A 23,235-nucleotide genomic window follows, 5' to 3' on the forward strand; every position below is an offset into this window, starting at 1 on the left:
GGTGTGAGGAGTCAAAATGCTCCATTAATCATGTCCTGATCACTAAAGGTCACTGTTTTGGATCCAGCGATGTGTAAGATACACTTTGCCCTTCAGTAGTTTATAGTCTACTTGGGGAGTGAAATCTGAAATTATGTAATGACAATAAAAATAGGTAACATGTTGAGTACTGTGTGGCAGGCATTAAACTGGGCACATTTTATAAATTATTTTACTTAATCTTCACAGCAATCATAGGAGGGCGATGCCTCTTTATAGTTGAGGAAACAGATGTTTGTCAGGAAATCACAAGGCTCAGATTCAAAATCAGCTAAATTTTACTTTAAAGGCTAAACAGTTAATTGTCCATCTTTTATGCACTGAGCCTCTTAGCCTGAAGATTGCTCTGAAGCCTAGTTCTAACTTGAATGGGTCTAGAATCTTTATAATGGAAGCCGTTATCTTACATAACTCACCATGTTCAGATTACAAAACATAGGGCGTTGTCATAAAGGGATTAAAACTCTTTGGAATAGAATGTAGTAGGCCTATCTAAGCAAGAGCTTGTACAGGTCGCTTATATTAGCCTGTGTTTGCTTGTGCTAAGTATATTAACCCAGAAAGAAACTTGGTTTTTGAAGGTCAATCTAAAAACAGTTCTGGAAGCATCATTGGTCCTCAGGGAGACAGGAGGGTAAAGGAGGCCACTGCGTCATCTCAGCACCTTTTAAGGTAAAGGAGGAGGGAAGCCTCCTGCAACTCAATAGCCAATCAGCGTCTGAGGCCACTTCTCAAGGGCCCCTTCCTGTCTCTCTACTTTCTTTCCTCCGTTGTGGTGGGCTGGTGAGTGTGCACTTAATTCTGCTCTCTAGTTGTTCCGAGTTTCTCTTCCATGTGAACCATCTCCCCAGGTTTCAGGCCTTTATTGCAAACCGGCGTGGGAATGTGTGTAAGTAGCAAGGCTATATCGGCCGTGTGGAGGTTGGGGGCAGGTTAGTGAAATGCTGAGCCTGGCTTGTTTCCACGTGGGCCTCTGCAGGAGTGGGTTTTCCGCTGAGACCTGGTCACTGTGCTTTAGGTACAGAGTGCATCGGCTTCGTTTTGTTTGGTGGGAAAGAGAATTGTTATTAGCCCAGTGCTGTTTTGATTTGTATCTCCCTGGGTGAGGGTGGACCTTGGAAACTGAATTCAGCCCCCTACATTTTCATTCACCTTCAAACGTCTTAAGGGCCCAGATCCTTACAGGATCTGTGGAAACTGCGGTGGACATCGTCTTTGCCCTGATTTTGCACAGAGCATTCTGGCTTTCTTGATGAGACTAGGCAGCAAAGACTGAAGTCGCAAGATTTTAGTGAGCCTTAAAAGGAACTTCTAATTTTAATGCTGTCACTGTGGTGAGGGTGTCCTAAAAAGCTTAAGACATACTTTGTTCAAATTCCAGCGCCACAGTTTACTGCTCTGGTGACCTTGGGAGAGGCAGTGAGCTTCTCTGAGACTCAGCTTGTGAAGATCAAGGAAAATATAAAATATAACCAGTGTATAATGGATGTTAGGTACCTTCTAAAAGTGAATTACGTTTATTTACAGTAAATATTGTGGATGCCTGTTTTCTCTTAAAAGATTTGCCTAGTGACCTTGAGTATAATTTCATTGAAATTCCTATTTTCTCTTGTTCATTTAAATATAATGTATGTGATGGCTATCCTTACTGGTAGGAAGTGTAAAAAAGACATAATAAAACAGTTAATTGAATGTGGTAGCAGGCATTTGTAGGCCTCCCATAATGCTTTTAACTCTCAAGCATTATGCTTACATTTTACTTTGAATAGGTAATAACACATGGTTCAACATTTAAAGGGGCTCAAAATGTAAACATGGAGAAAAGTCTCTTGTCCTTGTTCCCAAGTTACCTAATTCCTCTTCCTAATAACAATGTTAAATTTCTTGTATATTCTTCAGAGGTATGTAATACAGATGTAAACAAATCTTGTCTTTCTATAATACTCTGCCGTGTATCTGACTTTTCCCAGTTGGCAGTTTCTTATGAGTAAATAGAGTACACATCCTTTTTTTATGATTCCATAGTACTTTAATGTATGTACATGCTAGGATTTATTTAGCTCTAATGGTAGATATTTAAGTAGTTTACAATGTTGATGTTTTCTCGAAAATGGGTAACATGTGCCATTTTAGTTGGGTTTTGATGTATTCTCATTGTAAAGGACTCTAGGTATTTTGCAGTGCTTCCTGTCGTTTGTATTTTTTGTGTGTGCACTTAGTGATGATTAGAGAACATTCAGCACCCTAAATATTTTGATTGGGCAGTAAAGAATTTTCTACCAGAAGCAAAAGTATGCTGGTGACCTTTATGTGAATATATGTCTGCACACTTTGGTTTGAGTAGAGGAAGGTTTATCTCGTTATGAACACAAATTTAATGTTGGGAAAGAATAGCCTAGAGGACCCAGAATAACCGAGTGGTTCTTGTATTCTCAAGGGCAGAAGGGACAGACTTTGAGTGTTTACTTAGAAAATGTGAGCTTTCACTCTTTCTGAAATTATGGTTGTTGGTTGAGTGCACTCATATTGTACCATTAACTTGGGGAAAGCTAAAATTGTTTTAGGATGTAAACATGTAAAGCAGAAAGCCTTTTGAAATACCTCCAGAGCTATTTGTCTTAAACAGCATAGTTCATGGAACATTTAATTTTTCATTTAGGAGGTTTTGCTAATTGGGAAAAAAAAAAGGTTCTTTCCAGTGGAAGCATGCTTTTTGTTGTTAAGAAGTAACTTTTAGGAGCTGGCATTGTGGCTGCCTGCAATGCCAGCACCCCATATAATTTTCCACTTCCAATCCAGCTCCTTGCTATTGGCTGGGGAAAAGCAGTGAAAGATGGCCCAAGTGTTTGGGTCCCTGCCACCCATGTGGGAGATGAAGTTCCTGGCTCCTGGCTTCAGCCTGGCTCTGGCTGTTAGTGCCATCTGAGGAGAGAAGCAGTGGATGGAAGATATCTCTCTGTTGCTGTGCCTTTCAAATAAAGTAGATAAATAAGTAAATGTTAAGAAAAAAAGACCCAGTATCTTGGAGTTGGAAGTGATGTTTGGCTTCAAGGTCACTGGAAAAAATGTAAGATTTTTAGGTATCTGCATTCCTACCCATTAGCTGGTTGAGCTTTTGCAACTAATAAAAACAACATTTGTCTCCATGACAGCTACAGTGCAAAATATTACCTCATTTAATCATAGAAGCTCCAAGAGGTAGGTAGAGAGGAAAACTGAGACCTAGAGAAGCTATGTAACTAAAAACGGAACTGCCGTAACAGCCGGCAATCCTACTTACCTAAAGATTGAATATCAGATTTATTTATTTATTTCAAAGGCAGAGTTACGGAGAGGCAGAGACAGAGAGGTCAGCCATCTGCTGGTTCACTCCCCAATTGGCCGCAACAGCCGGAGCTTCACCCATCTGAAGGCAGGAGGCTGGAGCATCTTCTGGGTCTCCCACATGAGTGCAGGGGCCCAAGGACTTGTGCCATCCTCCACTGCTATCCCAGGCCATAGCAGAGAGCTGGATCAGAAGTGGAGCAGCCGGGACTTGAACCTGTGCCCATACTGGATGCTGGCACTGCAGGCAGCGACTTTACCTGCTGTGCCACAGTGCCAGCCCCAATATTAGCTCTTAGAAGAAAACTCTGTCATTTGTGACACATGGAGGAAGCTAAGCTGGAGGACATTTTGCTAACTGAAATAAGCCAAACATAGGACAGATACTGCATCATGGAAGCGTAGAGAAGAATGGTGGTTGTCAGGGCCTGGGAGTAGGGAGGGGAGGGGAGGTAATGGGAAGATACTGGTCAAAGGCTATCATGTTTCAGTTGGGAGGGAGGAATAAGTTTGAGATTTATTGTATTGCATATTGACTATTTTAATAATAGTGAGTTTTATATGGTTGAAAATTGCTGAGTAGGTCTTAAGTGGTCTCACCACATGAACAAGAATAAACGAAGTAATAGGTATGCATACATCAAAACATATACCATTTATATATATGTATAGATTTTATTAATTATGTCTTCAAGCTAGGAAAAAATAAAATATAAAACTTCCATTTTCCTTGCTACTGAACTAAGCTACCCACCATTTAATCTCTAAACATTGCATTCGTGGCTTTAAAATGGAGATGATATTGTAATTGCAAAATGAAGTAATGTATAATGTATGCAGAGTACCTTCTTTGTAAATCCTAACATAGGCAAAATCTTATCAAATAGGTAAAATGCAAGATAGCAGACTAGGGAGGGTTTTACTGCCTGTTGTATCCTGATTTCAAGTTACTCCTTATCTTGACCCAAATTTCTCAGGTACTGTGTTGTTTTTTTTTTAATGACTTTTTAAGCATTAAATTGTCAAATTTTTATTTGAAAGACAGAAATACAGACAGGTATCTCCATCTGTTGGTTCACTCCCCAAATGCCAGCAATAGCCAGGGCTGGGCTAAACTGAAGCCAGGAGCTTGGAACTCAGTCCTGGTCTCCAACGTGGGTGGTAGGGAACCAATTGCTTGAGCCATTGCCATGGCGGCAGCGCAAGCTGCCCATTAGCAGCTGGTAAGCAGAGCTGGACCCAAGCTCAGGCACTCTCATACGGCATGCCAAACGTCTGTCCCTTACTTTTTTTGCTTCATCAGCCGTGGCCTGTGCTTGGGTAAAGTGATGGAATGAGCTCAGGATGAGCTGCATGGTTAGCCCTGGTTTCTGACCTCAGCACTTTAGTTCATACATGCTCTGAGTGGGTTCCTCCTGTACTTGGAGATGAAAACAATCAGTAGTCCTGATGGAACAAGGACATAAGGCCCAGCCATTCTCCCTCTGCCCAAAAGAGAGAAACTTTGGAATGTATTCCTTGCCCTTGAACTCAATTGGGTCTCACACCCTATTGCCTTCATACCCCACCCTGCATTCTTTTCCAGGTTCCCAAGGCCTCGCCCAGTTCCTGGAATTCCCCTGCCTGCTGCCCCCTACCTCCACCCCAGCCCTAAGCCCTCCTTAAAAAGGCCGGGCCCCCTGGAGTCTTCTGCCTTGTGCTCCATTGTGTACACGCAGGCAGTTGGTCACCCACCTCTGCAGATTTATTTCCTCTGAATAAATTTGGTCTGGCTATAAATTCATACACTGCCTCCTCTCTATTCTGTGACTCTTTTCCTAACATCTTGGTGCCCCATGTGAGGAGGCTCTAATCTGCAACTCTTTTTCCTAACAAGTCCTAGCTTAAACAACTGTTAGTGGGTGGGAATTAAGAAAACTTGGAGTCTGTTCTGAGAAATGTGCCCTGTAGAACTATTTCTAAAGAGAAACTAGGCCAAATGATTAGCCTAGCATTTTCCTCCCATATACAAAGTTCTGTATGGTTTTCCTTTTGTTTTAGGTTCAAGATGAAGTCCACTGAGGAAGGAAAGTGTGGTCTTCCGAGTTCTGTGTGCCGGTGCAGAAGTGGCCTGCGAAGGCCTCCATGACGTCTGCAGACACTATGCATCACCTGTGCTTGGATGTGGACATTGCTAAGAGGAAAGGCTAATGGCTGATGGGCTGTAAGGCAGGTATGTGAATTTTTGAACAAGATATGCTTCCTTAGGGTTTCTGCATTATATCTATGTGTCTTTTTTGTCTAAAAGGTCAGATGTTCTTTGAATGGTCATTGTATCTCATAATGCCAGGCACAGGGTAAATTGGAATGGAAGTGATGAAAATTGAGTTGTTATACAATATTTAAAAAGAGATGTATTTGTTTATTTGAAAGGTGGAGTCTTCCATCTGCTGGTTCACTCCCCAGATGGCTGCAATGGCTAGGCCGATCCAAAGCCAGGAGCTTCTTCTGGGTCTCCCACGTGGGCGCAGGGGCCCAAGAACTTGGGCCATCTTATACTGCTTTCCCAGGCCATAGCAGAGAGCGAGATCAGAAGTGGAGCAGCCAGATCTTGGACTGGCACGTATATGGGATGCTGGGGCTTTAGGCCAGGGCATTAACCCACTGCGCCACAGCACCAGCACCCAGTCATACAATCTTAAAATGGAAGTATCTGATTTAGTATTAAAAATTTGTACTTTGTATCAGACTTTCATGAAATAGCTGTTCGTAGGTACAGAGTATACCTTTTGGCCACGAACATCAGTGCTTTGAAGTACTTAGTGCTCACAGTTAACAAAATGAATGGGTCATTGATAGATTATGGGGTATTCACAAATACTTAGTGAATATGAAACAGCCTTGAGTGTACACTGATACTTGCTGAAGTGTGACTATAATCCTGCTGAGAGCTTCACACACTGGGAAAGGCCTCACATATTTAAGATTAGAACTTCAGTGCTAGGCTTTGTGCTATGTGCTGAGCACACAAAGACCAGGCCCTTTGCATTCTGGGTTTTGTTAGTGAGGTGAGATAAATTGAGAAGATATCCCTTGAGCTAGACATTGTGAAAACTGCAGGAACCTGACACCATGTCTTGTCCCTGTCTGTGTTCCTTGAGTTAATTTTGCATGCCCCAGATCTGAAAACATTTTGTAAGTTAAAGTGTTATTCCAGAATAGGACAAGGAAGGAGTACAATAATAACACTTTGAGTTACTTAAATCACTTCAGTTTTGCCCCTTTTGCCTGTGGTGTGACTCTGTTCAGTGAAATTCAAGATGTTGATGTACATAAGGTCTGGTGCTTGAAAGAACTTGTGAAACTTTTCTTTTTTGTAATTTTAAAATTTCCTATTAGATTTATTTTTTATTTATTTGAAAGACAGTTACAGAGAGGGGAGAGAGAGAGAGAGGTCTTCCATCTGCTGGTTCACTCCCCAATTGGCCGCAATGACCAGAGCTGCGCCCATCCAAAGCCAGGAGCCAGGAGCCTCCTCCAGGTCTCCCACGCAGGTGCAGGGACCCAAGGACTTGGGCCATCTTCTACTGCTTTCCCAGGCCACAGCAGAGAGCTGGCTGCGCATCTGGGATGCTGTTGCCTTGGGCCAGGGCGTTAACCTGCAGCACCACAGCCCCAGCCCTGAAACTTCAGATAGATAACAGGAGTGTGAGAAAGGTGATGTGTACAGTTCTGCTTTCTTTGTCCCTCTCATGGTGACAGCAAGGGTGAATTTTGACATGGTCCCAGTTACCTACAAAAATGTATATTTAGGAATTTTTTTTTGTCCCTGCCTTGTAGATGAGTTGACCCGACAGAATTTTCATAGAATTCAATTCCATTATTTAAAATAGTTTTTCTATCAAGCAGCCCTAGTATGACAATTAACAAGTCCTTGATTTGATTCAAATACTCTACAAAGATGAATAAACCTTCAAGGAGGTCACATTTAGCACTCATTATCAACTGGCCCAGCCGGTGCCTCAGCTCTATAGGCTAATCCTCCGCCTGCGGCGCTGGCACAGCAGGTTCTAGTCCCGGTCGGGGCGCCGGATTCTGTCCCAGTTGCCCCTCTTCCAAGGCCAGCTCTCTGCTGTGGCCTAGGAGTGCAGTGGAGGATGGCCCAAGTGCTTGGGCCCTGCACCCCATGGGAGACCAGGATGAGCACCTGGCTCCTGCCGGATCGCGCGGTGCGCCTGCCGGGGTGGTCATTGGAGGGCGAACCAACTGAAAAAGAAGACCTTTCTCTCTGTCTCTCTCTCTTACTGTCCACTCTGCCTGTCAAAAACAAACAAAACAAAACAAACCTGGCCTGGTGAGCTTAAAACTACCTGAGGAAAACTTTGAGGCTGGTGCTATGGCGTGGCGGGTAAAGGCACGGCAAAGGTTTACTTATTTATTTGAGAGGCAGAGTTACAGAGAGAAGGAGAGACAGAAAGATCTTTATCTTTCATTTACTGGTTAACTCCCCAGATGGCCACAACAGCCAGGACTGGGCCAAGTCAAAGCCAGGAGCTCGCGTGGAAGTCCATCTGGGTCCCCCACATAGATGGAGGGCTCAAGGACTGATTCAAGTTCAGTTGCTTCACTTCCGATCCAACTCTGTGCTAATGCACCTGGGAAAGCAGTGGAAGATGGCCCAAGTGCTTGGGCCCCTGCACAAATGTGAGAGACCAGAAAGAAGCTTCTGGCTCCTGGGGAATGAACCAGTGGATGGAAGACCTCTTCTCTGTCTCTCCTTGCTGCAGGCAGTGGCTTAACCTACTATGCCATAGGGCTGTCCCTGAGAATTCTGCTCTTAATTAGGTGGCCAGCCATTTATGGTGAGGGATTACTTATTGGGATGCAACTTTAAGGTGCCAAGAATAGAGAATAGTTTGATGATTTCCTGTGGCAGTGACTGCATGTTCAGTCTACTTAATCTGAAATTTCAGGTTATCCTCAGGTTCTGAAGAGGAAGTTAAAAGCTCTTACATTGCCATCTTGTGGTAGATTTGGGTTCCAAGTGATGCTTTTTGTTTTTTTTAAGATTTATTTTATTTATTGAAAAGACAGTTATATAGAGAGGTGGAGACAGAGAGAGAGGTCTTCCATCCTCTGGTTCACTCCCCAGATGGCCACAACGGCCGGAGCTGTGCCAATCCAGGCTCCAGGAGCTTCTTCTGGGTCTCCCACGTGGGTGCAGGGGCCCAAGGACTTGGGCCATCTTCTACTGCTATCCCAGGCCATAGCAGAGAGCTGGATTGGAAGAGGAGCAGCCGAGACTAGAACCGGTGCCTGTATGGGATGCCGGTGCTGCAGGTCAGGGCTTTAACCCGCTACACCACTGTGCCAAGTGATGCTATCTTCAGTATATTGCGACCAAAGAGACCAAGAGTAAAGGTCAAATCCATCTGGCATTGACTCAAATGAACTGAAAATATGCTTTGGAAAAATTGATTGTTTTATATTAGCTTTTATTATCAGAATCTTATGGATTTTTGACTCTTTCCTTTTGCATATTATGTCTTATTATGAGACTATAGACTTTTACAGCCCTTCAGAAGTTGGTTAGATTAGTGTGCAACTTAGCCAAACTTTAAATTTGTACAAAGTTGACCTTGCATAGAAGTCCTGCCCTAATTTGATAATTTAGCTTGGGCATTTGATTATATTCTCCAGATAATTTATTACTGAATAATTTATTTCTGAATGGAGATTCAAATAAAGAATGAACAATACTCTGATTTTTTTCTTGTGACTTTATATGAAGAATGCTGGTGTGAGTTGGAGTATAATCCTGACCATTGTGTATTTATTTATTCTTTTATTTTCCAGAGATGTTACTAGGTAGCCGATCAATCTTGTAGTTTGCCTTGATCCCTAAATAGAAGCTGGATTTATCTGAAACCAGAGGTAAGTATAAAAGAAAAATCTTTTACTTTGCAAGATTTCAGTGGCTGAAATCTGGTAGCTGTTCTAACCTGCAGAGAGTTTTCCAGGCTTAGGGATGAGGAGCCAGTGATGGTTTGCCCTTCACCAGTCATGTACAGTTTGCCATGATGAAATGCATGTTAAGTCCGTGTTTCAGCTGATGACCCTGATTAAACGCATGCACTGAGCAGACTAAAGCTAGGGGCAAACACTTGGAGTTCTTACTGGGATTTAGCCCCTTAATCTTAGATAATTCTTATATCTTTAAATTATGAATCTTATGCTACTGCCAACATTTTGTTATGCTTCAAACTTTGGTGACATATCTTTGAGATAGAACTAGGGTCAAGAATCTAAAAATTCAGACACTACAGAAAAAACACTGGTAACTGGTCTAATTGTATCAGGTGCTTAGCTTGGCAGTTTTAAAGTAATTACCAACCAGTTTATTGATCTATATAACATTAGGAGAATTCCAGAGTTGGTTAAATCAGTTTTATGAAGACATATAGTGTAACATTATATCCTCACTTAAAAGTTATGATATAGGTTTGTGTTTCTTGAAATGGAAGAGTGGTCATAAAGATTTACTTTATTTTACTTGAAAGTCGCAGTTACACAGAGAGAGGAGAGGCAGAGAGAGAGAGAGAGAGGTCTTCCATCTGCTGGTTCACTCCCCAGATGGCCATAACGGCTGGAGCTGCAGCGATCTGAAGCCAGGAGCCAGGAGCTTCTTCCAGGTCTCCCACGTGGGTGCAGGGGCCCAAGGACTTGGGCCATCTTCTACTGCTTTCCCAGGCCATAGCAGAGAGCTGGATTGGAAGAGGAACAGCTGGGTCTCAAACTGGCACCCGTATGGGATGCCGCCACAGCACTGGCCCCTAAACTTGTTTTTAAGAGAGATCTTCAGTCCTTCACTCCCAACATGCCTACCACAGCCAGTGTAGGTTAGGCTGAAACCAGGATCCTGGAATTTTACTTGGGTCTCAAGTGGGTGGCAGGAACCAGAGTACTTAGGCCATTGTCCACTGTCTTTCCCGGCATGTTAGCTGGAAGGATTGGAAGTAGACTAGCTGGGGACTTGAAATGACAATCTAATATGGGATGCAGGTATCCTTGGTGGTGGCTTAACCTGTTGTGCCACAATGCCTGGCCTTCCTGCCTAAACATTTTTATATGTTCACTTTAAGAAACACACACACATACATACATACATACACATACACGTACATTTGTTCAAATATTAGGGGTTATTTTTAGAATTGGTTTCTATGTGCGATCTTGTTACTTTTGTTAACATGTATTTTCTAATTTTACTACATTCATGTGTTACATAATTAAAAAGTTATTTTAAACACCTTAGACAGCCTTGTCTTCCTCACCTGGGCCTGCCTTTTCAGCAGAGAATGAAGAAGTTGTGAGGGTAAAAATATAGGAAGCAAAAATAATTCAAAGTAATATCAGCACTTGAAATGATTTTTTAGTGTTTGGTTGTCTTTTGTAGAAGTGAAATTTCAAGACATCAAAACCAGATATGCATCTTACTTTACCAGTCTGGACCTCTTCAGTGCCCGGATGTATAATAGGTGATGACTGCACTTTGCTTTCATGGTAAGGCTTATGTTGAGATTGAGAAGCCGTGACATACATATGAATCTTTGAAATTTTAGCTTTGTGACATGATGACTAAGGTGCTAGCAATTTGGTTTTTTAAAAAGTCAATTAATGATGTTGAGAGATAGCAGAGAATAGTAATTACACACAGGGTATGGAATTAAATTTGGTTCAATCAACGTATCTGCTACTTAACAGTTCTATAACCTTGGCAAGTTTCCTAACATCTCAGTGTCTTAGTTTCTTTATGTTTGAGTGATAAACAGTACCTGACTCAAAGTTTGGCTACTTTGAGATTTTTTTTTAACTTTTATTTAATGAATATAAATTTCCAAAGTACAGCTTATGGATTACAATGGCTTCCCCCCCATAACGTCCCTCCCACCCTCAACCCTCCCCTCTCCCACTCCCTCTCCCCTACCATTCACATCAAGATTCATTTTCGATTCTCTTTATATACAGAAGATCAGTTTAGCATACATTAAGTAAAGATTTCAACAGTTCACTCCCACACAGAAACATAAAGTGAAAAATAATAGATGATTTTTTAAATACTTTGAGATTTAATTAGATAAATGTGTGGGGCATAGCAAGATGCAAATCAAATGGTAAATGCTTAATAGATATTAGCTATTTTATTATCTGAGTCCATATGTATACATATCTTAGACTTTGTACTGTCAGTTTCTGATGTCTGCATAATTGTTTGTCAGAAATTCTTCATTCTCATTGCTTCTGTGTCTTTTTCTGATTGACCTATTCCTCAGTACTTTGGCACCCCTGAGTCTAATTTAGTTCTAGAATTAGATATAATATGGTAACAGGGTTATCATGTGTATCCTCATATAATTGTTCCAATTTGTTGATGGATCTTGGTTTTTGCACTAATTTATTTGTAATTATTTTGTTTAGCTGGATCAGTTGATCCTTAATGGTCTCTTCTCGTTCTTACTTAGATATAATGATGCTCTTGATTTCTTAATTTTTTTATGTTTCTTAAAATAATGTGGCTGGAGTAAAAACTTTGATGGCTGTTCCTCTCACTGCTTCAAGCCTTGAGCAGTGGGGTTTTAGTCCATCATATAGCAAAGCTGGCTTGTCTTCACTCAGGGTACCATGGGATGGGTTGGCTGTCCATTAGTGCCGTCTGATTTTTGCGGAGTCAAACAATTACAAAGCAAGTAGTGATTCTAGATTAAGAAATGTACTTATTAAAAAAATAATTTCAAAACATGGGGATATAGTTTATAGAGTACTCTCTGTGATAGTATTTGGGTAGTGCTTATCTAGGGCTATGATAAAGAGCTGTAGGTGATTCTGGAAGTTGCAAAAAACATTATACTCTGAAATAATTCATTTTTAAATTTTAAGTGGTTTACTCAGTTTTCTGGAGTGGCTTACACACATTTCAGGGCAATTTAAAAAATACCTGTTCCTTTGCAGCATGAAGGTAGATGATACTTCAAATTAAAGATTGAAGCTGACTTCTCACAAGAAATGGATTTATAGAATGATCTTGGAAACATATAAGAAGTGACTGAAAAAAGTGTAAAATATTTTCTTCCACCGTTCCTGAATCTTTTGCTGGATTGTAAGCTCCATGAAGGCACATACCTTCCCTTTTTCTGATGTCTAGCCCAGAGTAGATACTCAACATATTTGAGGTAAATTGAATTGAAATCTTATTGATTTAATTATTCATTTTAAAAGATTTATTTATTTGAAAGAGTTACACACAGAGAGAAGGAGAGGCAGAGAGAGAGAGAGAGAGAGAGAGAGAGAGAGAAGAGAAGTCTTCCATCTGCTGGTTCACTCCCCAGTTGGCTGCAATGGCTAGAGCTGTGCTGATCCGAAGCCAGCAGCCTCTTCTGGGTCTCCCACGCAGGTAAAGGGGCCCCAAGGATTTGGGCCATCTTGAACTGCTTTCCCAGGCCATAGCAGAGAACTGGATTGGAAGTGGAGCAGTGGAGACTCGAACCGGCGCCCATGTGGAATGCTGACACTGCTGGCAGTGACTTTACCCTTTACCCCACAGCGCTGGCCCCCACTGACTACCCATGTGTTTACATAAAATTTCTATTATCTGATTATGATGCCTGACCCTTTAAGAGACAATGAAGAATAATTGCCAAAAACAATCTAAATATGTGAGGAATAGATACATAAAAGATTATTGGTAGAGCTGGCATTGTGCAGCTAGTTAAGCCTCTGTCTGTGACACTGGCATCTCAGCTGCTCTGCTTCTGATCCAGCTTCCTGCTGATGTGCTTGAGAAGGCAGCAGCAGATGACTCCTGCTACTCACTTTAGAGATCAGGATAGAATTGTTGGCTCTTGGCTTTGGCCTGGCCTAGGCCTGGCTGTTGTGGCCATTTGGGGAATGAACCAGTGGATGGAAAGATTTCTTTCTCTGTTTCTATCTTTGAAATAGATAAGTGAATAGATCTTTTAAAAAAGAAAAGTGTACTGATATTTCCACAATGGCTGAGACTGGGCAAGGCCAGAGTGGGCAACTCAGCCCAGGTCTCCCTCATGGCTGGCAAGCACTAAACTGGAGTTGTTTTCTGTTGCCTCCCAGGTCCACATTAGCAGGCTGCTGGATTTGCGATGGAGCCAGGACCTGAACCCAGGCACTCTGAAATGGGATGTGGGTGTCCCAAGCAGTTTTATGCTGACCCAGCCCATCAGCTTAATTTTTAAGCTAGTTTCTAACAGGCCTTTATGGATTAAGAGGAACGCTGCGGAGTTACTATACTATAGGTAACACAGTAAAACAGGTACAAACATTTCAACAGTATCAGCAATTCCAGTATCCAGGGAGCTACTTCAGTGACATCCAATCCTATCGCTTAATTTCAAGCGCCCTTAGGAATGTTTGTAATGCTAGCTCAGGGAAAGTTGGAATTTCTATAAATGTATGTTGAGGATGCGTAAAGGGTGGGACGATGAATAAAAAGGACAGGACAGGGTGTACTTCAGCATGGTGGTGACTGTTGTCCAATTACAGGAGTCACAATTCCCGAGCGTCTTCCCCGATACTGAGAAAGTCTGTGCTGAGCGGGCGGGGCGGGGCACACCTCCCGGACTCCCTAGAACAGGCGCCTTGCTGCACCCAGGGGCGGCCCTGCTTCCTTGTCAGCCACGCGGTTCCGCCCTCGCCAAAAAAGATACTTCCATAGAGGGGTGTAATTCTTGTGCCATTTAAAGGGAGTTAACAGAGCTCCAAGAAACCAGCTCTCTCGCCGGGGCCACTGGCTGGCTTTCCCAAGAGCCTCAGCAGCCGAGTCCCGCCTCTGCTACCCGTCAGGCCACTGGGCGGCTCCGCGCATGCGCTCTATGAGGAAGTGGCGTGACGTGCCGAACCCTCACTGGAGTGGCGGAGGCAACGGCATTTTCCCGCGCTTTTTTGCTTCTCAGGTGAAGTATTCAGATTAAGTATTTTATTTGTGTTTTTATTATCACCCTTTTCTCTGTCCAGAATGGAAGACAGGCCAAAAATTCTAGAGTTAGATTTCTGTGAGTCTGTTTCTAAAACTTGCCACCGGGGCAGCTAAATCGACTCTCCCGTCTTGTGTGAAGTTTGGAACTGGTTATACCTTTGCCTGAGAAGCACTTCAGCTTCCAAACTGTAGCTCTTCTGCTTTCCGAAGCCTGTTACCCACCGCAGTAAAGTAGACCTCTGAATTTCGGCTGCCAGGTGCCGTTTGTCTGTGGAGACTGCGTGCCCTGCCAAGCCCTGGGACCGAGGCAGTGTTCTGGACAGACTCAGTGTGAGCAGTTTGGCTGGCTATGTAGTTGTTGCGGGCCTGTGTTTCAGAATAGTGCTGCCCATTTTTTTGTCATTACAACTCCAGCAAAATTGGATGCTATATGAAAAAGTTACAAACTTTTAGGTTTTAATTTTACAAATGTTTTAAATAGCACCATAGCTTTGAAGAATTATGTTACATTTACTTTAACAAATTGTTTGATAAATCTACATTAAAGTTTTTATGCAGATTTCTAAGTTTCATGGTAACTTGGATGAATTAGGTTGCTTTCCAAAATATGCTAGCAGGTTGCTCCTGTTTCAAGACAAAATGGGTTAAGAACCTAGAAAACAGCATAAATGAAAAAAATTTAAAAATTTGAAATGCTTTGCATGAAAAAATAGCTGAAATCACTACCTGGACTTTGTTTGCCAAGTGTGAGATGTGGCACTAAAATACTCAAGCAAAGAATGAATGGCTAATAAAATTTGGAATTTTGTTATTAAAGAACGAAAAAAGCACTTAATTTAATTTTTACTTGTTTGTGCTTTGTGAATGTTCCCAGACATTTTTCCCATGTGCGTATTATCTTTGACCTTAATAAGGTTTGGAACCACCTGCATCTTTAACTTTTTATTTAAATTTTTTTTTCATGGCCTCTGTTCAGAGAAAGTGTGCAATTAATGTTGAGAAATTGAAATCAGTATAATGGGTTGATTATAATAAAAACATAATATGTGTTTTACTGTAAAAATGAAAATGTGCACATTTTATGTTATGCAATTTTCATAGGAATTTGACCTTTTCATCATTTATCCCTTATGATTCTTTTCAGCTTCTGAAGAAATCACTATCCTATTATGTCCTTGTGTGAAGATATGCTGCTTTGTAATTACCGAAAGTGTCGCATCAAACTATCTGGTTACGCATGGGTCACTGCCTGCTCTCATATCTTCTGTGACCAGCATGGCAGCGGTGAATTCAGCCGTTCACCAGCGATCTGCCCTGCCTGTAACAGTACCCTTTCTGGAAAGCTAGATATTGTCCGCACAGAGCTCAGTCCATCAGAGGAGTATAAAGCTATGGTGTTGGCAGGACTGCGACCAGAGATTGTGTTGGACATTAGTTCCCGAGCACTGGCCTTCTGGACATATCAGGTTAGTGCTTGACCTAGTTTCTCTCTCTCTCTCTCTTTTTTTTTAGAGATTTTATTTATTTATTTGAGAGGTAGAGTTACAGTGAGAGGGAGAGACAGAGAGAGAGGTCTTTCTTCTGTTGGTTCACTCCCCAGATGGCCGCAATGGCCGGAGTTTCGCGGATCTGAAGCCAGGAGCCAGGAGCTTCTTCCGGTCTCCCATGTGGGTTTAGCGGCCCAAGGTCTTGGGCCATCTTCTACTGCTTCCCCAGGTCATAGCAGAGAGCTGGATCAGAAGTGGAGTAGCTGGGACTCGAACGGGCGCCCATAGTGCTTTCACTTGATCTTAGTCAAAGGGCCAAGAAGCAATACACATAGTGCTTTCTAGTCAGTTAAAGTTGACAAAGTCTATTACTTTTTTTTTTTAATTACCTTTTTACTAATTTAAAAGCAGAGCAACAGAGAGGGAGAAGCAGAAAGAGATCTTCCATCCTCTGATTCACTCTCAATTGCCAAAGTAGCCAAGTCTGGACCCCAGGAACTCCAGCCTGATCTCCCATGTGGTTGACAGGGAACCAAGTACTTGGACCATCTTCCAGTGCCTTCCCAGGCACATTAGCAGGAAGCTGAACTGGAAGAAGAGGAGGCAGGATTTGAACTGGTACTCTGACATGGCATGCCAGTGTTGCTAGCAGTGGCCCGGCTGGCACGCTGCGGCCGGCGCACCGCGCTGATCCGAAGGCAGGAGCCAGGTGCTTCTCCTGGTCTCCCATGGGGTGCAGGGCCCAAGCACTTGGGCCATCCTCCACTGCCTTCCCCAGGCCACAGCAGAGAGCTGGCCTGGAAGAGGGGCAACTGGGACAGAATCCGGCGCCCCGACCGGGACTAGAACCCGGTGTGCCGGCGCCGCTAGGCAGAGGATTAGCCTATTGAGCCGCGGCGCCGGCCTAACTTTTTTTTAAAAGATTTGTTTATTTGAGAGGTAGAGCTACAGATAGAGAGGGAGAGACAGAAAGGTCTTCGATCTAATTTACTCCCAAAATGGCCACAACTGCTGGACCTGCGCTGATCAGGAGCCAGGAGCTTCTTTTGGGTCTCCCACATGGGTTCGGGAACCCAAGCACTTGGGCCATTTTCCACTGCTTTCCCAGGCTGTAGCAGAGAGCTGGATCAGAAGTGGAGCAGCTAGTACACAAACTGGTACCCACTGGGGATGCTGGCACAGCAGACGGAGGCTTAGTCTACTATGCCACCACACTGGCCCCTTCAGTTAACTATTCTATAATGATAATTTTAAGGGCTGCATTATGCCATAATTTGTTTCTAAGTTATTAAAACAGTGCTGTTATGTGCGTTCTTAAAGATTTATTTTTTTGTTTTGTTTTGAAAGGCAGAGTTTATGTTTATATTCACACCCCCAAAGGAAGGAACAGCTAGGGTTGTGCCAGGCTGAAGCCAGGAGTCAGGAGTTAGGAGTTGGAACTCTATCTGTGTCTTACATGTGGCTGTAAGGGCTAGATACTTGGGCCATCTCTTGCTGCCTTCCCAGAACTGGTGCTCTGATATAGGTTATAGGCTTTGGTAGTTTAACCCCCTGTGCCACAAGCCAGCCCTGGTAATGTACTCTTGAAGCAACAGCCTATCACCTGTGCTGTGTTCTAGTCCTAGGTCGTGCCCAGACTCAAGGGGAGAGAGTTACACATGGGATAAGTAATAGGAGGCAGGCGTAATTTGGGATTGTTTTAGAGTGTTCTTCATGCCCTGGATTATTTGAAAAATGGTATTACGTTTCTTAAAAGCCTTTGGAATTCACGCCACTTGTTAAAAAGTAATACAGATAATTTGTTTTAGTGGTATAATGGTAGCAGTTTGAGAGTATTCCTCCACATTTCTTTTCTATGCATTCAGTGACATTAATTTACAATCAACTCATTGTATATCCTGGTTATTTCTTAATCTGGTTCTAAGTGTTAAAGTGATAACATCCCTATTTAAGCATCTTTTTTCCTTTTGTGTGACATTTTACAGTATAGAAATTTTTACTCATTATCTTAAAAATCTTTTGTTTTGGGAAAGGTACATCAGGAGCGCCTCTATCAAGAATATAATTTCAGCAAGGCTGAGGGCCATCTGAAACAGATGGAGAAGATTTACACCCAGCAAATACAGAGCAAGGATGTAGAATTGACCTCTATGAAAGGGGAGGTCACCTCCATGAAGAAAGTGCTAGAAGAATACAAGAAAAAGTTCAGTGATATCTCAGAGAAACTTATGGAGCGCAATCGCCAGTATCAGAAGCTCCAGGGCCTCTATGATAGCCTCAGGCTACGAAACATCACCATTGCTAACCAAGAAGGCACCCTTGAGCCATCTTTAATTGCACAGTCTGGTATTTTTGGCTTCCCATTAGGTAAGAAAGGGCATGTGATTTCCAACATCTATTCCTTATTTTTTTAACCAGTTTTTCTTTTGTTTGTTTAAATATTTATTTTATTTACTTGAAAGAGTTACAGAGAGAGGTAGAGAGAGAGAGAGAGACAAAGAGACAGAGAGAGGTCTTCTATCCGCTGGTTCATTCCCTACATGGTTGCAATGGCCAGAGCTGAGCCGATTTGGTTCACTCCCCAAATGGCTGCTATAGCCAGATCTGGGCCGATCTGAAGCCAGGAGCCAAGAGCTTCTTCCTGGTCTCCCACATGGGTACAGGGTACCAAGACTTGGACTATCTTTTGCTGCTTTCCCAGGCACATTAGCAGGGAGCTAGTTTGGAAGTGGATCAGCTGGTACTTGAACTAGTGCCTATATAGGATGCTGGCACTGCTCTAGTAGCTGCTGCTTTAAATATTTATTTTCACTAACTGAAAGAGACAGAATGAACCAGCTAGCCAACCAGCCAGTCAGCAAAAGAGATTGCTGGTTCACTTCCAAACGGCCTGCAACAGGCTGGCTCGAGACAAAGACAGAAACCTGGAACTCCACCTGGCTTTCCCATGTGGGTGTCAGGGACCCAAGTAATTGAGCCATTGTCTGCTTCCCAGGGTGTGCATGAGCAAGAAGCTGGATTGGAAGTGGAATAGCCAGGCACTTCAATATGGGATGTATGCACCTCAAGGAATGTCCTAACTGCTGTACCCAATGCTCATGTCACTATCTACCCTTTAAAGCAGTGATATTTCATTGTGCTTTGCGTAGTTCCGAGTAGTCACTGGGAGTTCCAAGGGCCTAGGGTTGTGGTAGGCCATAAATTCTTCATTGGTGTCTCAACCCGTACATTATTGCTTTTATCTATTGTATTTGCTTACATTTCAATTAAATATTTAATTTTTTGCAGAGGTAATCTCTGCAAAGTAGAGATGTGGATAATACTTCATTACTTAGCTATAGTAATAATAATAATAGTTGCCATTTATTGACTCCGTACTAAGTGCTAGGCACTACTATAAGTGTTTTACGTGTATTAATGTAATTTAACAAAACTAAGGTAAGTATTTGACAAATGAAAAATCTGAGGCACAGAAAGTTAAGATTTGGTCAAGATCACAGAGCTTACTTATTTTCAGAGCTTACTTTTTAAATTTTATTTTATTTATTTGAAAGACAGAGTTACAGAGAGAGGTAGAGACAGAGAGAGAGGTCTTCCATCCACTGGTTCACTCCCCAGATGGCTGCAACGGCCGGAGCTGCGCCGATCCGAACCAGAAGCCAGGAACTTCTTCCGGGTCTCACACAGGGGTGCAGGGGCCCGAGGACTTGGGCCATCTTCTACTGCTTTCCCAGGCCATAGCAGAGAGCTAGATCGGAAGTGGAGCATCCGGGACTAGAACCAGCGCCCATATGGGATTCCAGCGCTTCAGGCCAGGGCTTTAACCTGCTGCGCCATAGTGCCGGCCCTAGAGCTTACCTTTTTTAACCATTTACTATTCAAGAAAGCCATATTTTGTTTTCTTTCATATGCCAATACCGATTGCACAGTTTTGATAACTTCAGAAATGTTGGTTGATGTTAGTTGCTTGGTTTGTTCTTTTGTTTATTTGTTTGTCTATCAGATTATTAAAAATGTACCAGGCTGTTAGGCATGATCTCAAGCAATTTAGATTTAAAGATTATCCAGATACAATTGAGATCTATTTATTTATTTGAAAGTCAGAGTTACACAGAAACAAGGAGAGACAGAGAGAGAGGTCTATCCATTCACTGGTTCACTCTCCATTGGCTGCAATGGCTGGAGCTGCTCCAATCTGAAGCCAGGAGCCAGGAGCCAGGAGCTTCTTCGGGTCTCCTACATGGGTGCAGGGGCCCAAGGACTTGGGCCATCTTCCACTGCTATCCCAGGCCATAGCAGAGAGCTGGTTCGGAAGAGGAGCAGCCAGGACTAGAACTGGTGCCCATATGGGATGCCGGCACTGCAGACGGCAGCTTTACCCACTACACCACAGTGCCGGCCCTTTATAGAGGTAAAGGTGTATGGTTCAGTCACATCTCATATCAGAGTGCCTTAGTTCAAGTCCCAGTCTTCTGGTTCTGATCCAGCTTCCTGCTAATGTGTACCCTGGGAGGCGGCAGACGATGGCACAAGTACTTGGGCCCCTCACACCCATGTGGAAGACCATGGCTGAATTCCAAGCTCCTGGCCTTAACTGGACCTGGCTTGGCTACTGGGACATTGGGAGTAAACCACCAGATGGAAACTGTTTTTGTTTCCATATCTATCTCTGTCTCTCTGCCTTTCAAATAAATGAAAAGAAATAATAACAATAAAAAACAATGTTTTGTGGAATTAAAAAGTAAGTTTATTTTAGTGCAAAAAGTTTTAAAATGCATGCATTTAAGAAGTTTTCAAAAATTTATGCGAAGAGCATGCTAGATTTTGAAATTATTGGGCACCAAATTAAGTTTAACGTTTCAATCCATTTCCATGAATTAAGGGGATTGAAAGGAAAGCATCAGAGAGGGAGCCCCACACACACACACACACACACACACACACACACACACAGATCTTCTATTTGCTGATTTACTCCCCAAATGGTTGCAATAGCCAGGTCTGGGCCATGCTAAAGCCAGGAGCCAGGAACTCCATCCTGGTTATCTCACATGGCTGATAGTGGCCCAGACACGAGCTGTCTGCTGCTGCCTTTCTAGGAGTTTTATCAGGAGGCTGGACCTGAAGCCAAGCAGCCAGGACTGGAGCTCCAATATGGAATACTGGCATTTCAGGTAGCAGCTTAACTGCACAATGCTGGCCCCTCCAGGAATACTGAAATATTCTTGTGTGCCTGCGTATATATAAAACAGATAATTCCTCTGAAGTAAATTATAAACGAATAGAATTATTTAATTTTTTAAATATTTATTTATTTGAAAGTAGTCAGAATTACAGAGAGAAGGAGAGACAGAGAGAGATCTTCTATCTGTTGGCACATTAGCAGGGAGATGGATCAGCTGGGATTCATTCTGGTTCCCATAAGGGATGCCAGTGTCGCAGGCGGCAGGTTAACCTGCTATACCACAATGCTGGTCCTATATATATTTTTTTAGTCCTACTAAATATGTATTTCATTATGTGAATGTATTTTGGTGATGAGGTCATGACTATCATTGGAAACCACAAAAGAAGGTACAATAGATGTTGTGGTCAGGTGGAGATGTGGGGGATAATCATGATTTTTTTCTTTATCTGTCTCATAGGAGTTGAGTTCTGCTAAAATATATATTGAATGACTTTTCTTTATCTTCTTGAAGATTTGTGAGGAAGTAGATGCTAAAATTCTTTAGATGCTAAAATTCTTTCCTTTTTTTTTCTCCTTAGGGAACAGCTCCAAATTTCCTACGAACAATACACCACTTCGAAATCAGGGTGGTGGAGATGGAGATTTTCAGTTTAGACCATTCTTTGTGGGTTCTCCCACAGCACCTGAACCCAGCAACACCTTTTTTAATTTTGCCTCTCCAAGCCATGAGTTAGAGCAGCAGCAAATCTCTAGCAGGGCCTTCAAAGTAAAAAGAATTTAGATCTCTTCACTTTCAGTGATTTTGTTTAGCAAAGTATCTTTATTCTAGACAAGGAGTCACTGATCTTCCTGTGCTGTTAAGTCTTTGAAGTTGTCTTTCCATTTTCAGTTTATGAGAAACTCAGTAACTGTGGGAAGTGGCTTTAGAGTGACTTTGTTTCTACTATTTGAAGTTTGAGGATTTTATTAATCTCAGTTTCTATGTGAACTGTTGAATTTTCATTGTTAGTGAAAAGACATGACATTATTGTGTGTTTTGTAGACCACTGTTATAGTACTGTGTGTTTATGAATGTAAGAGCACTTTTGTTATGTCTGTGTGTCACTCTGGATTCTGGCATTTTTGCATTTACAACTATGAATATGTAATAGTGTTCATTTACATTAATATTTTCCTGTGTTTACCAATGTATTTATGTGAAAATTTTGGTCTCGGAAAATAGTGGGTTATCTGCAGCTTGTTATTTATATATTTGCCCTCATATTAACTTGTTTGTATTCATGTCAATGAATGAGTGCAATTTGATGCATTTATGTTCAGCCCCTATTTGCATTTAAAAATAACTCCCATTGATAATGTTAATCTATAAAGTTGATTTTTTGACATTTATTTTAAATAAAGCTATTTCTTTACTTTTATGTCAACTCTTGTCTTGGATTTACTCATTTAGACATGCACTTCTGCTACAGAAAATTTACCAATGTTTTTGATTTCAAGACTGTATTAATTTAAATAATTTAAAAGATATCCCTTGTTTCCATTTATTAAATAGCATTTCTGACTACTAGTATAGAAATTATATTTAATTGCTATCTTTAATTATTTAAGACATTGAGCTAAGAAAGAAACATGAAGGACACTCTTGGTAACTATATGTTGTTAAAGGTAATACTTGAAAGCATATTGGTTGAAGGGGCATAGTGTGGGTTCTAATGATGGTTTTTGTATATATGATTGTGTGAGTTTGAGTTTCAACTTTGGGCCTTAGTTTCTGTATTTATGAAGTGAGTACACGAATTAAGTCATCCTTAATTTAATCTTAAATTTCAAGATTTATTTATTTGAAAGAGTTACACAGAGAAGGAGAGGCGGAGAGAGAGGTCTTCTGTTTGCTGGTTCACACCCCAGGTGGCCACAATGGAGCTGCGCCAATCCAAGGCCAGGAGCCAGGAGCTTTTTCTGGGTCTCCCACGTGGGTGCAGGGACCTAAGGACTTGGGCCAACTTATACTGCTTTCCCAGGCCATAACAGAGAGATAGATCAGAAGTGGAGCAGCCAAGACTCAAACCGGCCCCTATATGGGGTGCTGGCATTGTAGGTGGCAGCTTTATCTGCTATGCCATAGTGCTGGTCCCTCCTTTGCTTTTTAATAATAAAAGTCACACTGATGATCTAAGATATTTTATATTTAATCATAGAAAGGCAAGTAAATA

The 23,235-nt window shown here is 42.1% G+C and overlaps 1 protein-coding gene and 2 non-coding genes across 9 annotated transcripts; all 3 read left to right on the plus strand.

Annotated features, from left to right (window-relative positions):
* Nucleotides 1-518: 518 nt before the first annotated feature.
* Nucleotides 519-22,446, plus strand: CCNB1IP1 (cyclin B1 interacting protein 1). Of its 7 annotated transcripts, none has more exons than XM_070053954.1 (9): nucleotides 766-822; nucleotides 5,404-5,575; nucleotides 9,199-9,276; nucleotides 10,799-10,905; nucleotides 12,352-12,572; nucleotides 13,486-14,324; nucleotides 15,492-15,813; nucleotides 17,868-18,201; nucleotides 21,601-22,446. In XM_070053954.1, exons 7-9 carry the CDS (start codon nucleotides 15,517-15,519, stop codon nucleotides 21,801-21,803), a joined length of 834 nt encoding a protein of 277 aa, XP_069910055.1. In that variant the 5' UTR covers nucleotides 766-822; nucleotides 5,404-5,575; nucleotides 9,199-9,276; nucleotides 10,799-10,905; nucleotides 12,352-12,572; nucleotides 13,486-14,324; nucleotides 15,492-15,516; the 3' UTR covers nucleotides 21,804-22,446. The 7 variants fall into 7 exon arrangements, with proteins under 7 accessions (XP_069910057.1, XP_069910053.1, XP_069910056.1 ...); XM_008269287.4 differs by having other exon boundaries at nucleotides 775-928; XM_070053952.1 differs by lacking the exon at nucleotides 13,486-14,324 and having other exon boundaries at nucleotides 746-822.
* Nucleotides 9,412-9,488, plus strand: LOC127484061 (small nucleolar RNA SNORD126). Its single transcript, XR_007910840.1, has one exon. It is a non-coding gene; the product is annotated as a small nucleolar RNA SNORD126 (small nucleolar RNA).
* Nucleotides 11,934-12,080, plus strand: LOC127484056 (small nucleolar RNA SNORA79). The gene has a single exon (XR_007910837.2). It is a non-coding gene; the product is annotated as a small nucleolar RNA SNORA79 (small nucleolar RNA).
* Nucleotides 22,447-23,235: the final 789 nt, after the last annotated feature.

Source organism: Oryctolagus cuniculus, chromosome 12, assembly GCF_964237555.1.
Source record: "Oryctolagus cuniculus chromosome 12, mOryCun1.1, whole genome shotgun sequence".
NCBI classification, from domain to species: domain Eukaryota; kingdom Metazoa; phylum Chordata; class Mammalia; order Lagomorpha; family Leporidae; genus Oryctolagus; species Oryctolagus cuniculus.

Excerpts from the sequence above, each read along its gene's own strand:
- CCNB1IP1 (XM_070053956.1), top strand. The coding sequence starts at position 15,517 with ATGTCCTTGTGTGAAGATATGCTGCTTTGTAATTACCGAAAGTGTCGC. Across the intron at positions 15,814-17,867 it reads TGGCCTTCTGGACATATCAG|GTACATCAGGAGCGCCTCTA; the intron begins GTTAGTGCTTGA and ends GTTTTGGGAAAG. Across the intron at positions 18,202-21,600 it reads TATTTTTGGCTTCCCATTAG|GGAACAGCTCCAAATTTCCT; the intron begins GTAAGAAAGGGC and ends TTTTCTCCTTAG.